Genomic DNA, 15,361 nt, shown 5'->3' with positions numbered 1-15,361 from the left:
CCATTCTGTATAGACACTTAGTGATCCTCAGCCCTGGCCTACACTAGGACTTCAGGTCGAATTTAGCAGCGTTAAGTCAATGTAAACCTGCACCTGTCCACACGATGAAGCCCTTTTTTCCGACTTAAAGGGCTCTTAAAATCGATTTCCTTACTCCATCCCTGACAAGTGGATTAGCGCTTAAATCGGCTTTGCCGGGTCGAATTTGGGGTACTGTGGACACAGTTTGACAGTATTGGCCTCCGGGAGCTATCCCAGAGTGCTCCATTGTGACCGCTCTGGACAGCACTCTCAACTCAGATGCACTGGCCAGGTAGACAGGAAAAGAACCGCGAACTTTTAAATCTCATTTCCTGTTTGGCCAGCGTGGCAAGCTGCAGGTGACCATGCAGAGCTCATCAGCAGAGGTGACCATGCAGAGCTCATCAGCAGAGGGAACGGGGGCCTGATGATATGTACCCAGAACCACCCGCGACAATGTTTTAGCCCCATCAGGCATTGGGAACTCAACCCAGAATTCCAATGGGCAGCGGAGACTGCGGAAACTGTGGGATAGCTACCCACAGTGCAACACTCCGGAAGTCGACGCTTGCCTCGGTACTGTGGAAGCACTCCGCCGAGTTAATGCACTTAATGAACTTAGAGCATTTTCTGTGGGGGGACACACACTCGAATATATAAAAATGATTTCTAAAAAACCGACTTCTATAAATTCGACCTAATTTCGTAGTGTAGACATACCCTCAGTCATTTCTGCCACTAGGTCTATTAAAACTGCTAACAAATGTGGTGAATGGGTAGACTGCATACCAAGTGGCAAAGGGTATGTCTACACTGCAATGAAGAACCCACAGCTGGCCCATGCCAGCTGACTCAGGCTCATGGGGCTGTTTCATTGCACTATAGGCTTCCAGGCTTGGGCTGGAGCCTGGGCTCTAGGACCCTCCCACCTGGTAGGGTCCTCAATCCTGAGCTCCAGCCCGAGACCAGAAGTCTACACAGCAAAGAAACAGCCCTGTAGTCCGTGCCCCATGAGCCCAAATCAACTGGCAGTGCCAGCCACGGATGTCTAGTTTCTGTGTAGACCCACCCCTAGTGCACATAAAGCTTTATAACAGGTAGAATGTTACAAAGAATGGAATCCCTTGCCCTGGGGAGCTTTTAGTCTAAAATCATGAGTGTACAATTCAAATCAGAACAAACACCGTGGTGGTTGATCGTTCTAGCTGGAAAGCTTTGCAGAAAAGATGCATTTCCAGGAACATTTTGAAGCAGGAAAGAAGAGTGCTTAGGGACATGAGTTAGTTGACATGCAGTTCCAAGTGAAAGGAACAGCATGTAAGGAGACAAAGGAGTAGTTAATGGGTGGAAAGTAGGCAGCTGGAAGGGGGAGTGTAAGAGCTCATCAAGGAAGTGATGTTGGCAGGAAAGGAGTTGTGAAACATGTGATTGCTTTTTCCCCCTATTAAGGCACTATCTGTGCTAAAATATAACAATTGAGGGACCCAGTTACAATAGTGAAAGTAATACCGTAGACAGGACTGAAACCCATACGTGGGGTAACACTTCAGCAATACAGATTTCCTGCGTAGTGGTACGTTGCAACTTTTCATCCTTGTCAGGGCAGGGACAGTCATGTCATACGGAGGCTCCCTGGCCTTTTTTTTTTTTTTTTTTTTTATAGTGTGGATGGTGCTATAAAGAGATGGGTAGAGTGACAAAAAATGATACTGTTTGATTGGCATTTTGGATGGGTTGGAAGGAGAAAAGGAAGGTAAGGGGAGGCCTGAAAACAGGAAGTTTTACTAGTTAAGGTGGGAAATAATTTGTCCATACTCTGGTTCTAGCAGTGGGAGGAGAGTCCGTCTCATAGACGTTATGGTCAGAAGGGACCACGTGATTATCTAATCTGGCCTCCTGCACATCGCAGGCCACAGAACCTCACCCACTCACTCCTGTAATAGACCCCTAGCCTCTGGCTGAGTTACTGAAGTCCTCAAATCGTGGGTTAAAGACTTCAAGTTACAGAGAATCCACCATTTACACTAGTTTAAACTCGCAAGTGACCCATGCAGCAGAGGAAGGCAAAAAACAAAACAAAACCTCAGGATCTCTGCCAATCTGACCTGGGGATAATTCTTTCCCGACCTCAAATGTAGCGATCACTTAGACCCTGAGCATGTGGGCAAGACCCACCAGGCAGATACCTGGGAAAGAACTTTCTGTAGTAACTCAGAGCCCTCTCCTTCTAGTGTCCCATTGCCAGCAGTTGGGGATTTTTGCTACTGGCAGTCACCAATGGGCCACATGCCATTGTAGACAGTCCCATCATACCATTTCCTCCATAAACTTATCAGGCTCAGTCTTGAAGCCAGTTAGGTTTTTTACCCCCACTGCTCCCCTGGGAAGGCTGTTCTGGAACTGTCTTTGGTTATAAGATAGAATGAAAGGCCTGAATGCAGTGGGGATGGAAAGGAGGCATCAGAGATTGACAGCAGTTTGACTAGTTGATGGTCCCAAGAAGGATGCATGTTAGCAACATTGGTGTGATGGAAAGAGTTTTGAGTGGGAAGCAACTCAGTTTGGGTTGTGTTGCAGTTGAATTAACAAGAAGATGTCAGAGTTGGAGATGTGAGCCAAGACAGAGGATGATAAATTGGTGGATAAATCCTTAAGAGGAAGAGGAGCATGTTTGCAAATATCAGTAGTGCTCAGAGCAAACAGCCTTTTTAAATTTTAAACAATTCTCTTAAGTCTCAACTGTGTGGTGCTTTTGGTTATTCTACGTGGGCTTAAACTGGAGCTTGAAGGATCAGCACAGTACCACCCAGAATCCTTGCTGTTCATATTTTGTTTTCATATGTACAATATTTTGCTTTTTTTAAAGAGAGTCATTCTCCTATATGTGTGTCACTTACAGTTTCTGAACTGAATTTAGAGTTCCTTGTCTTTGAGAGAAGAGCAAATTACAAGCAAAGTACTCTTGGCATTTAATTGCCTGCCCTTCTTCTATTCACTCTTTTCTGGATGCAACAAAGGTACAACCTCCTTCCAGATTACGTGAGTCCTTAGAGCAAGTGAGGCTGTCATGACATTTTGTAATGCATTATAAGACATTAAGTAAACTATTAATGAATGTCTTCCAACACTGTTCCTTTGAAGGTTCATTTAACTAATTCAATATCAGGGCAGCATCAGCATGTGCCTGGTTATCTTCCTGTCTGTATATAGTTTTCCAACTTTGCCAATAAATTTTTTTAAAAAGCCTTTGGTCAATTCCGATAGAGAAAATTTTCCTCAACTAAAAGGCCTGAATGGCGTGCCTCAGGTTAAACTGGGCCACTGCCACTTGAAAAATGGAGCCCTTAAATTCCTTAGTTTTGAAGACCAAGGAAATAGAAAGATGATTCACTGTACTTAAAATAACTCTTGTTACCAAATACTGTCTTTTGATTTCTTCTAGATCCTAATTATCTCATGGCTAATGAACGCATGAACCTGATGAATATGGCTAAACTGAGTATAAAGGGGTTGATTGAATCAGCACTTAATCTGGGCAGAACACTGGACTCTGACTATGCACCTCTTCAGCAGTTCTTTGTAGTGATGGAACACTGCCTTAAACATGGCTTGAAAGGTAAGAATGTTACTCTAAATGCCTACCTGACTTCTCCTGTGTTGTGTATAGGGGATATGAATGCCAAGGATAGTCATTTTCAAAATCTAACTTTTTAATTGTAGGTACCAAATCAGACTAAATAAGACCGATACTATATTCCTACATTTTTTTTCAGTAAGCTCGTAAAATGATGTACCAGTTTTATAGGTAAATAACAGTACAGTCCCTTTGGAATTATACATTGCATCCTATGTGATAAATTAATCAGTCATGATTGATAATGTTATGGTGAATGCCAAAGGCATTCATTCCCATCAGCTATTTATTCTAGTAATAATAATGAAAAAATTGATCCTTAAGAAGCATAAGGACTGATGTCCTACAAAGACATGGTGTAAATGAAAATGACTTCAGAATATCATGTATTATGGAGTTTTGATATGTATATGGAGTCCTTGTAGTACATAAAATAAAATGGACTGCTTCTCCAGCATACCTGGGATATACTCAGCCACAAGGGGGACAAGGATTCTTAGGTGCCTTTACACTATCTTTTTGCCCCTCTGAACCTGGGTACTGCCAGGGCTGAGCCAATCCCCATTGCAAGTTTGAGTAGCTTCAAGACTTCTCTAACTGATGCCAGTGAATGCCCATTCCCAAGGGACTGTTCTGCCAATCAGGATTGCTCAAGTGCATTGTGCTCCAGACTACCCACCGTGCCAGCAGGGCCAGAAACGGCTGATGTTGGACTGGCTACATCATCCCATGGTTAGGAGAATCCTCAGCTGCTGTTGCAAGGCAGCTTTAAAGTCCTCTTGTCCCTGCTGAAGTGCTGAGGATCTGACACAGTAGATTCCAGCACCTGATAAAAGAATACATTTTTTTCCTGCACCAAGCCACAGAATTTGTGCCGTGCTCCTCAAAGGAACCAGCACGGATGTGTTATATTATGTGGTATATGTAGGTCTTTTTTTCTTAACGTTAAGGAAACAGTTGGACTGGTGATGTATTTTTCAAGCCACTGTTTAAATTTACTTTTTCCAAAACCTAAATCCCAAATCTTCGAAGGTGTGTATTGTGTGTGTGCCAGACTTGCATAGTGGAACAACATTGTGCGTGCATACAAGTATAGATGTGCACAAATCCAAAATTACATGCCCAGTTGGCAGTTTGACTTTAAAAGCCGACATTATGAACTACCAGCACACTGTGTTGTTCTAAGTGAGCACTTTAAGTACATTACATGAGTTGAATGATCATTTGATTAAATGATCCTGATCCTGACCTCTGACTTCCTCAGGAAACTTATGATTCCCTAACTTTCTGTTCCTCCTCATGTATTAGAAATGTAGTATTGTTCCTCTTGCTTACTGTAGCACTATGAGCTTCTCTCATTAGTTTTGTAACATTTGTAAACTTTAGGGGTTGTGTGACTTAAACCTGAAGTGCACTTTTCAAAATGGGCAAGCAGTGTGTATTTGACTTTAATAATCTGTGTACCTAATCAAATGCTAAACAGTCTTCACTGATTTTTTTTACTGCCTTTATGAAATGTTATTACTTTGTTGAAATGAAAATTGCAGTTGCTCTGAAAAATGGACAGGAGGTTGTATAAATACCCTGCAGCTTCTATAAGTACCTCCTGCAAAGCTATTTTAGTGGCTTACAGTAGGTACTTATTGAATTAGTAATTCTTATGCTGGCTATAGTAGCAGTATGCTTGGGGGAATAGTTTTCCTGTTTTATAACAGTAGAAGAACATCAGCATTGCAAAGTGCAGGTTTAGAAAAATTAACTTGTCCAATCAGTAGTGAGTGAAAAAAACATCCATCATGAGTGTGGATGTCTAAGCTATTAACTTCTGCTTTCAAGTTAGAAACGGAAACAAACTAGTTAGGGTTTTGAAAATAACCATCCAAAAGTAACTTGTGTATAAATCAACACAGTGTTGTCTGCCCAACTCTGCAGAAAGACTGCTTCCTTGCTTCAAGTGCTGTCCATACCTTTGGTGTTAATGAATTTTGGATCAGTTTCAGTGCTGCTGTTCAGAATCCTATGAGTAGTTGTGAAATTGTCAACCAAATCAATTGCATGCTGTTGCTGCTTGAGAAAGCTATGAGCAGGGGTGGAGGCAGGCGTTGGGAAGAGGCTATAGGAGGAGTAGAGCAGTGAAGACCCTACCCTCGTGAAGGAGTGTTGGACCCTGCACAGGAGAGTAAAGAACCCAAGCTTCTCTCCTCCAGTAGCTAGAGGGGATGGAGTTGTTACTTACTAGCAAGATGCTGATCTGACAGATGACACCACCCCACACCCAGAAGAAAGGCCCGTGACAGCATCCTGGTAGAAATTCTAGCCCAGCAGCTGCTATTGGTGAAGAGGCTAGGGTGCTCACCTGTATGTTGTTCTGGCTCTCGCAGGTGGGCCCCCAGGTACCATATTTGGTATCTGCCTTTGCTTAAGAAGTGTCTGTTTCAAACCCTGAGCAAGTGCAGTGTCCTTAAACATACATACATACATTCATCTCCTATGCTTGAAAACATAAAAAGCAGTCAGTCACACACGGGGCAAGTAGTAAGTATAATTTTCTGGTTCTGAATCGATCCCTGAACCCAGCTGTTTACAGGAAGTTAAATATAAATTGCAGGAGAGCATTGTCAGTAATAATTCTGAAACCAGAACTTTCCAGAGGTCTGGACTAGAGCACCCTTCTGTAGCAGATTGTGGCATGACTGGCACACCTGCCTCAATTCCCCACTAGAGTCCCCAGAAATAGTCCATGGAGTCCTACCAAGAATAAAGATAGCCCTTGTGGGGTTCATTTATTACAAAAGTTCCATGAACATAAATCCATAACCAAGATCCCACAACCATAGTCCAGATTTCCCCAGCATAGTCCAAACGGTACATTCAGTATACAGCTCCAGCATCCTTCCCCAAGCCTCGGCTCTCCAGCTTAGCCCCTCCAGCTGGTGTGCAACCCTGCTCTTCCCAGTGGGAACCCCCACAGCCTCTGTGCTGGGAGCATCTTACTCCCCCAGCCCTGTCATGGTTCCTCTGGGTCCAGGTCTCTGGCCCCAGAGGTGTCGGTGGATAAGCTGCACGGCCCTTCCAGCTGATGTGCACTCATGCCATCAGCCCTCTCCAGCTTAGAGCCAGCAGGCAACTCCCCCTGCTGCTTGCTTCTGCCTTCAGCCTCTTCCAGTGCTCACTCTCTGGCTTGAGGACACCAGATAGCAAACCCTCTTGCCATTCTCCCACCTTCAGCCTTCTTCCAGGTCCCAAACCTACAGTGTCTCTGAAGACCCTCCCAGGGAAGAGCTTTCTGCAGCTTTCCTGAGAGACCCTCTCCCAAATGACTCACCAGGGCTTTCCCTGACCTTACAGCCCCCAGGTGTCACCTTGTGCTCTTAATTTGTCAAATGCAGCCCCTGCACGAGCATAGGAGAGCTGGCCCAGCTTCATTTACCGGGCTAGACACCCTGGGTCAGTCTCACTTCTGCTTTTAGTTTCACTTTGAACAAATTTGAGAATGTATTTAAGACAGTACAGATGTGGGAGAAACTAATAATCTATTTATATCTTTTTGTTCTAGCCAAGAAGACTTTTCTTGGACAAAATAAGTCATTTTGGGGACCTCTGGAGCTGGTAGAGAAGCTTGTTCCTGAAGCTGGAGAGATCACAGCAAGTGTTAAAGATCTGCCGGGGCTTAAGTAAGTGAAATCCTGGGTATGTCTACACTTCTTCAGTAAAACACTCACAGTTGGCCCATGTCAGCTGACTCTTGCTCACAGGGCTCAGGCTGCAGTGTAGATGTTCAGACTGAGGCCTGGGTTCTGGGACCCCCTCAAGCGGGGAGGGTCTCAGGGCCTGGGCTCCAGCCAGACCCCTAAAATCGACACCCCACAGCCTGAGCCCTGCGAGCCTGAGTCAGCTGACATGGGCCAGCTACATGTGTTTTATTGCAGTGTAGACCTGTCCCCTGATCTGTTGCTTTCCAGGCAGAATCATAGGGTTAGAAGGTCTAGTTGAACCCCCTGCCAAGATGCAGGATTTGTTGGGTCTAAACTATCCAAGACAGATGGCTATCCATCCTCTTTTTGAAAACCTCCAAACGAAACATACCCAGTTCTTTCAGCCTTTGCTCATATGGCTTGCATTCTTTCCCTTTGATCATCTTCATCTTTGTCACTCGCCTCTGGATCTTTTCTGTACATTGGTGACGAGAAGTGAACACAGTACTCCAGCTGAGGCCTAACCAGCGCTCAGTAAAGCAGTACTGTCACCTCCGTGACTTGCATGCTGTGCCTCTGTTAATGCAATCTAAAATTGCATTTGCCCTTTTTTTTTTTTTTTTTGGGCAACAGCATTACATTGTTGACTCAGTACTGTAGGGTTTAATTGTAAGTAAGAGATGAAAGTGAAAGCAATAAATAGGGCTTTATCTGCAGCTTTTAACCAAAACAAGCAAAGGAATTAGTGGTGGAGAGGATGTTTTCTCATTATAAAAGAGCAAGGAGGCTTCCTGAAGAACTGCACACTTAGTACTGGCAATAAATGAATGATATGTGGAGGGACCAGAAATAGGTCTTATTGAATCTCTTTCACTCTAGCTCAAGAAAAGTGGCATTAAAGAGGGAGAACATTAGATAGGAATTTTCTGTGATATCTTGGAACACTGGAGATAGAGGTTGATCGACTTTTTTTAAAAAATCCTTTTCTTTTAATTTAAATAAATGGAAGACTTGGTAATGACCAGAAAGGCAAACAAGATGTTAGATTGCATTCGGAGACAGAATCATTCTGGAAATATAGTACCTTTATATTACTTAGCCACCTGAGATACTGTGTTCAGTTTTGCTTCCCCCTTTCAAAAAGAATTGAGCAGAAATAGAAAATATCTACAGAAGTGCAACAAAAATGAATAGAGGCTTAGGAAAACTTCCCCATGAGGAGGGACTAAGGATTAAGACTTCTCAGTTCAGAGAGGAGATGAATAGGTGACATGAGAGGTACATAAAATAGCAAATAATATAGAGAAGGTGTCTCCTATATTCATAACAGGCTGTAATCCTGAAAGTTGTTCCACGTGAATAGAGTCTCATGCCCCTGGATTTCACTGAAGCTCTATGCAGAGTCTGCCTGCATGGTACAGCTTGTAGGATCAGAGTGCATTATTTACTGTTTCGTTTTACAAAAGACCAAGGGGATAAACAATAAAATTAAAAGGCGACAAAATTAAAACAGATGAACCAAAAAACCCCAACCTTTGTACACATGTAAACTGATGCATTTCATTGCCACAAAATGTCACAAAAGCCCAGAGCACTGTAGCATTAAAAAAGAAAACATACAAGGATAACAAAAATACCTCAGGTTACACTAGCTGGAATAATGAAATGAAGTCCTCCACATGCTTCCTGATACAAGCCAGTTGACTAAGTGCTGGGAGGTGAAAAATAATTTCCCTCTAATCATTCTACTGTTTATATGGGTGGTTTACACCTTCCTTTGAAGCATTGGGCACTGGCTGCTCTACATCATACCAGATTAGGTGAGCCATTACTCTGATCCAGCATGTCAGTTTCTACATTTCTAAAACCATGTACTTTCCACCTGCTGGCCAAAATGGGGGAAGGAAGAAAGTGTGAAAGATTAACTATCAAAACCATAAAACATTCTTGTTTGATATGTTCAGAACTTCACCTAGCATTGAGAAAACCATATTTAATCAATACTACAAATCCCCTGTTCAGTTCTTCAACAGGCTGAGGATTGGTTACCTGAGAGATATTTGGGCACCCACACTGTGTTAAAGTCCAAAATGAGTGTGGCTGAATTCTTCTGTTAACTTGCCCAGTATGACAATTGCATTTGACCCCTTTCTATATCCATGCCCCGTTACTTGATTTCTCTGAATGTTTCTGATAATCTTTGTCTAGATAAGTATTGCTAGCTCTTTGCAGAAACAGCACCCAAGAGGATTAAAAAGGGAAGATAGGAAAAAGACAAATGATTGCAGGGATAAACACTGTATGTGGGCACTTGTAGTTGCATACCCAAATTTCCACCTACAGTAATTGCTGAAAGCTGCAACTTTGAGATAATGTGTAGATTGCAGAGATTTCAAGCAGAGTAAGACATTCAAGGTTTGTGTGAATATATATATTATAACATGTGAGTAATTTCTTTGTTTTGTTTCTGGGCTTTGGTAGGACGCCTGCGGGTAGAGGAAGAGCCTGGCTTCGCCTGGCCTTAATGCAGAAGAAGCTTTCAGAATACATGAAAGCTTTGATTAACAGAAAGGATCTTCTCAGGTGAGCAATTCTTTCTCTCTTGAATCTGAGAGTTTCATTTTATTCTCTGTCCTCAAGTGATGTAGATCCATTGCACTCAAAGGGCATTTTATAATGCATTTTTATTACTCTGCAACACTGGAATAACAATTATACTTGTAGTTTTGATTTGGGACAGCGGCACTGGTGAAATCTGGAGCTTGTTTTGAGTGATGGGGAACTGTTCAGCTTTCTGCTTGCGATTCAAAAGCCATTATCTTCCACTGTTGTAGTAACAGCATGCAAAAGATCCAAACATTTCATTTATTACAAAGAGGTGCTGTAACACAGGTAATTGGAGTAAGGGGTCTGTATAGTGAGGAGGCAGTGTTCAGTGGATAGGGCACAGGGCTTTGGGCAAGTCACTTCACTTCTCAGTACCTCCGTTTCCCCATCCATAAAATGGAAATTGTCACAGAGTGTGCCACTCACTGCTAGTCTGGCGCCACCTCCTGGTCCCTCTGGGGTTTAGCTCTCGAGATCAATGCCCTTTCTGTGGTTTGGACATAATCGCTCCGTCTGTCTCTGGTCTGCAGCTCCTCTCTCCCTCCAGAAACCTCAGTGTTGTCCTCTTCTTGACTCAGCCCTCCAGCTAGGTCACTCAGCGTTTCCCCCCCTTCTGGGGTACAGTCCTGCAATTCTCTGTCAGTCCCACAGTGACCCAGGCAGTCTTCCCATTCCCTGGCTCTCTAATGCCACTTCCCCAGCAGCGGGTAGGACAGCCCGGGCCCACCCTCTATTCCAGCTTCCAGCCCAGTGACCCTACAACACGCAGCCAAAGTTGGCTCAGTTCCCAACATTGCTGTGTATTCCCTGAGCTGATTCCTACTCTTCTGGCTTGCCCTTCCTTCTCCCAGGGTCTGCCAGTTTCACACTCCCTCCTTTCAGGGAGCAACTGCTGGCTGTACACCTCTGCAGCCTCCCAACCCTCTTCCCAGGGAGTGACTGCCCTTTCCCAGCAGCCCAGCCCCTGTCTGTTGCCAGCTTCCTGGCTTTGTAGACCCTGCCTCTTCCTTCCCAGCTGAGCCTGTTTACAATCGGTCCGTGCTCCCTGGCTCTTCCTCCAGGTGTAGGCTATGGAGTTATTAGGCTTATGTGGCCACCTTACCTCTTTCCAGTCCTATATGTGGTGGACACTCCATCACAGCAATAATGATACTTTGTAAACTGCTTTGAGATCTATGGATGAAAAGTGCTAAGTAGTATTGCATAATTGCCTGCATATTTTTCTTTGTTATGAGTTTTTAGTATTTTTGGCTTTATGAATATTCATTTTTTAATTCCTTCAATTATCTTGAGTGTGGGTGGAGAAGCTTGAAATTAACCTTAGGAAAATGTAGGGTGGCCTAGTATCAGATGGGAGGTTTATAACAGAGAAAAGTTAGGGTATGTAACTTTTTTAAAGTTTCATGTTCGCTTAGCATTCATGACTCTTTTTTGCTTTTAAATTGAAAAATAATTGAGTGCTACATTACCTCAGTCAAAGCTGGAAACCTGAGACCTGTCTGCAGTAACTTACCTTGTGCAGGATATACCTACAGAGCTATCAAGCCTCCCTTACGTTGGGCCTTTGTCTCACATTCATGGCTTAGCAAGTTAAGAGGTTCCCCTTTCTAGATCTCTCTCAGGTCAGAGCAGCAGTATGTTGATAGAGCCATGTCGGCTGTACGGCTGATGAATAGACTGTCCGCTAGCGGCCAGCCGTCTGACCAGATACGAGGGGAGGGTGTTAACACTTTATTGTTGTCTTAGAAGGTCACAGGGCAGGAGTGTAGTGGGTAATAGAGCTCATGCCAGTTTATCTGTAAGTGTCTCTGCAAACTCCAACTTGTTTTTTAAAGGTTTGAGTGATGTAATACTTACTGTCTCTTTTGGTGCATCTTGCAGTGAATTTTATGAGCCTAATGCTCTCATAATGGAAGAAGAAGGTCACATAATTGCTGGCCTCCTAGTAGGGTTGAATGTCATTGATGCAAACTTCTGTATGAAAGGAGAAGACTTGGATTCACAGGTATTGGATATTAATAATCGGAATAAATCCCTAGATGTTGTAAGTATTTCTGGGATGAATTGCTGGTTTTTGATTGTATGTTTTCGATTATACCAATTAGTTAAACAAGGGGAATACTGTAAGTATTAGCTACAAACTGGGTTTTGCAGACTAGCAAGTGTGTGTGTCTTATTTGCTGCTGTTTTTTATTCTACCTTCCTCCTCAATATTTGCCATTGGAGGTGACCCTTTTGTACTTGGTTTAGTCATTTAGATGAAGTGAGCTGTAGCTCACGAAAGCTCATGCTCAAATAAATTGGTTAGTCTCTAAGGTGCCACAAGTACTCCTTTTCTTTTTGCGAATACAGACTAACACGGCTGTTACTCTGAAACCTGTCATTTAGATGTAACATCTCTTACATAGAAGTGCTGTCAAAACACTTTCCACCGCTACCTACTGGGCCGCGATGGTCTGTCTCGCACTCTGGCGGAGTGCCACTGCCCTCTGTTCCCTTTGTTCGTTTTTTTTAAAATGACCGGCCTGAGAGACCATCCCTTCTGTTTCTCTTTGCTGCTGCTCCCCATTGTGACCTGCGTACAGGTCACACACAGCAGAGTGAAACTTAGTACCAGGCCAAGGAGGAGGAAGTGAAAACTGAGAAATGAAGCTGGGGAAGAGAACTGAAAAGAAGGGGAATGCTGCTCTGACCGGGGTCAGGAGTATTAGTTTGTCTAAAAGCGTGTGTCAGGAAATCATTTATAGCCGTTAACAAGAGGGAAGTAAGTTAACATGCATGCCTGATTCAGCTTACGTAGCTGGTGTGTATAGGAGTGTGTTGATCAAGATCTGCTGTCCTTCCCTCCTTCCAGTACTCCACTTGCATTACAAAGGGTAGCAACTTGACCTTCTACTTGAGCTCATCCTTGTTTTTATCAGTCTGGGTAGATTGTTGGTATAGTGGATTTATCCTAGATTATAATTCAATGCATTGATCTTATAAACAAACCAATGATGCTGAAATTGTGTAGGTAAAAAGAATAATATTTAGGTAGAGTGTTAGAGCCATATGTAAAATACTAAAATCTTCCTTTGTAGGTTGGAGTTATTGATTTTTCAATGTACTTGAAGGATGGGAACAGCAGTAAGGGCAATGAAGGGTAAGTACAAAGGGAAACTTGTGTCCTTTTTTGAAGAGGGGTTATTTGTTTGGTTTTTGAGTAGTATTACAAGTTGACCCATAATCCTGTAGTTTTAATTAAAACACTGCAGTCATGGTGAATTCCATTTTTGTTCTAATTATAGTTCTGGGATGGAATTCAGAAGGTTAACAAAGGAAAGAACAGGAAAGTATCCAGAATCTCAGGGGCAAGGGGTTGCATTTATTGACTTAACCAGCAATTAAATCAGAGAGCATTTTACAAAGCAAAAAGGCTCAGCGATCAAACTTGTGGTAGGCCATTTTCTAGAGCTCTTTCAATTTAAGAGCTGCGTGGTTTGGAATTTTCTTTTTCCAAACAATTATATGACCAGTAAGAGAGTCTTCAATCTCTAGCATCAAAGGGGGATGCATAAGAAATAAATCTCCCATTGTGTACATGAACCAGATTATGCTTATCGGATTAGTTTGAGTTCTTATACCTGCATATGTGCAAGTAGATGTATAACACTGTATAGGAACAGGAAATGGAAAAATACAGGAATATACAATACATACAAATATGACTTTCTGTACTTCTGAAATTCATTAAATCCTCTTCTTCATTGATCAGAAGTTCTATCATTTTCTATTCATTTGGTGTTACCTTGATTCTTCAGAGTGAAAGTTTGCACTTTCCTCTTGTATTTGTCATTTTTGAAAAATAATTTGTTTTTATTTAACTTTTCATGCTGGAAATGCATGAAACAAAGTCTGTTTTCAGCTTTTGTTGAGTGGATCTTAGGGGGATGACTTTGTTTTGTAAGCTTGAAGGCAGTACGCAGAACAATACCGGTACTTGTTTGTTTGAATTTTCTCTTGCTAATCAAAATGTCTTCCTTGATTGATTGGGCATTCAATTGTGCAAATTATACAAACTTTGTCCTGCTAAAGGTTGCACTGACAACTTGTCCGAATTCCAAGGGCTGTAAGTAATTTATATACAGACACAGATCACAACTGCTCTCATCTTTCAATATACGGATGTGTCACATGGAGGAATTCACACTCAGTCCTGTAGACTCCATCACAATCCAAATAGCTTTTTTCTCAGGTACAGATAGGTCTTATATAGCAATGTTGTCTGCACAGACCTGTGTGCTCTGAGAACTTTAAAGATGAATATCTTTGACCATAGTATCTGAAGTTGAGAGATGGGAGCAAAGAGAATTTTTTTTTCTCTCTCTTCTCCCCTTCATCTGCTGAATAATCCCACTCTATATTCTTCTTTTGGCCCCATATAAGCATTTTGAAGTGGCAGCATGCCTGTGTTACCTCTGCCTCAGACAGCCCCTTCATCATGGAACCACTTTAGGGTCCATGCTAGGAATCCATTCCCCCCCCACCCCCACCGACGACCTAAACAGGTCAAGATGGAGGGGACATTCTTGGTAGGGAAGGTTGGATCAGGTAGAATGAGCTCTGCCTGGTAGTCCTGGCCTTTCTTCCCAGTGGTAACAGGCCTTCCCTTCTGTAAAGAACAATTGTCCCCTAGAGGCCTCAGGAAACACCACAGAACTGACCAGTATCTGAAGGATTAAAGATGAGCTGGCCATAGGAATGGCTAAAGCACAGCCCATAGTCCCATGAGACAATCGTTGCTTGTAGGTTGGGAGAGAACTGTATATCAGGAAACACTGACTATTCACTGTGTCTGTTTTTCAGAGATGGTCAAATAACTGCTATTCTGGACCAGAAAAATTATGTAGAAGAACTCAATAGACACTTAAGGTAACAAGTTCTTTTCTATTATGGTATGATCTAAGAGACATAAAGTGGTGGTTATATTTATTTTTAAAGTAACCAGTAGCTTTTTCTTTTTGATTTGACAGTGCCACTGTAAACAATCTGCAGGCAAAGGTGGATGCTTTAGAAAAATCCAACACTAAACTTACTGAGGAGGTAGGTGTAACAGAAAAGGGTGCATCTTTATTGCCTGTGAAATCCCAAATTAGGCAGAAGTGATATCTGATTCCTGAATTAAGTTGTAATGACTGATGTCTGTTAAAGGTGAACTGGAAAGCTGAAATGAAAACTGAGTTAAGCACTGTCAAGGTTCCTCCCCCACTCTGAACTCTAGGGTACAGATGTGGGGACCTGCATGAAAAACCTCCTAAGCTTATCTTTACCAGCTTAGGTCAAAACTTCCCCAAGGTACAAAATATTACACCCGTTATCCTTGGACTGGCCGCTACCACCACCAAACTAATACTGGTTACTGGGG

The 15,361-nt window shown here is 42.7% G+C and overlaps 1 protein-coding gene across 10 annotated transcripts in view; it reads left to right on the top strand.

The window, feature by feature from the left end:
* Positions 1–15,361, top strand: part of RUFY3 (RUN and FYVE domain containing 3) — a 96,711-nt gene that overhangs the window by 36,628 nt on the left and 44,722 nt on the right. For all 10 annotated transcript variants that reach the window (XM_073340391.2, XM_073340393.2, XM_073340390.2 and 7 more), the window contains 7 exons: positions 3,464–3,637; positions 7,212–7,329; positions 9,832–9,933; positions 11,839–11,962; positions 13,038–13,099; positions 14,803–14,868; positions 14,970–15,039. In XM_073340391.2, the coding sequence (XP_073196492.1) occupies positions 3,464–3,637; positions 7,212–7,329; positions 9,832–9,933; positions 11,839–11,962; positions 13,038–13,099; positions 14,803–14,868; positions 14,970–15,039 (716 nt within the window). The remainder of the gene's footprint in view (positions 1–3,463; positions 3,638–7,211; positions 7,330–9,831; positions 9,934–11,838; positions 11,963–13,037; positions 13,100–14,802; positions 14,869–14,969; positions 15,040–15,361) is intronic.

This window comes from Lepidochelys kempii, chromosome 4, assembly GCF_965140285.1.
Source record: "Lepidochelys kempii isolate rLepKem1 chromosome 4, rLepKem1.hap1, whole genome shotgun sequence".
Lineage (NCBI taxonomy): Eukaryota > Metazoa > Chordata > Testudines > Cheloniidae > Lepidochelys > Lepidochelys kempii.
This window is presented reverse-complemented; position numbering and strand designations above follow the sequence as displayed.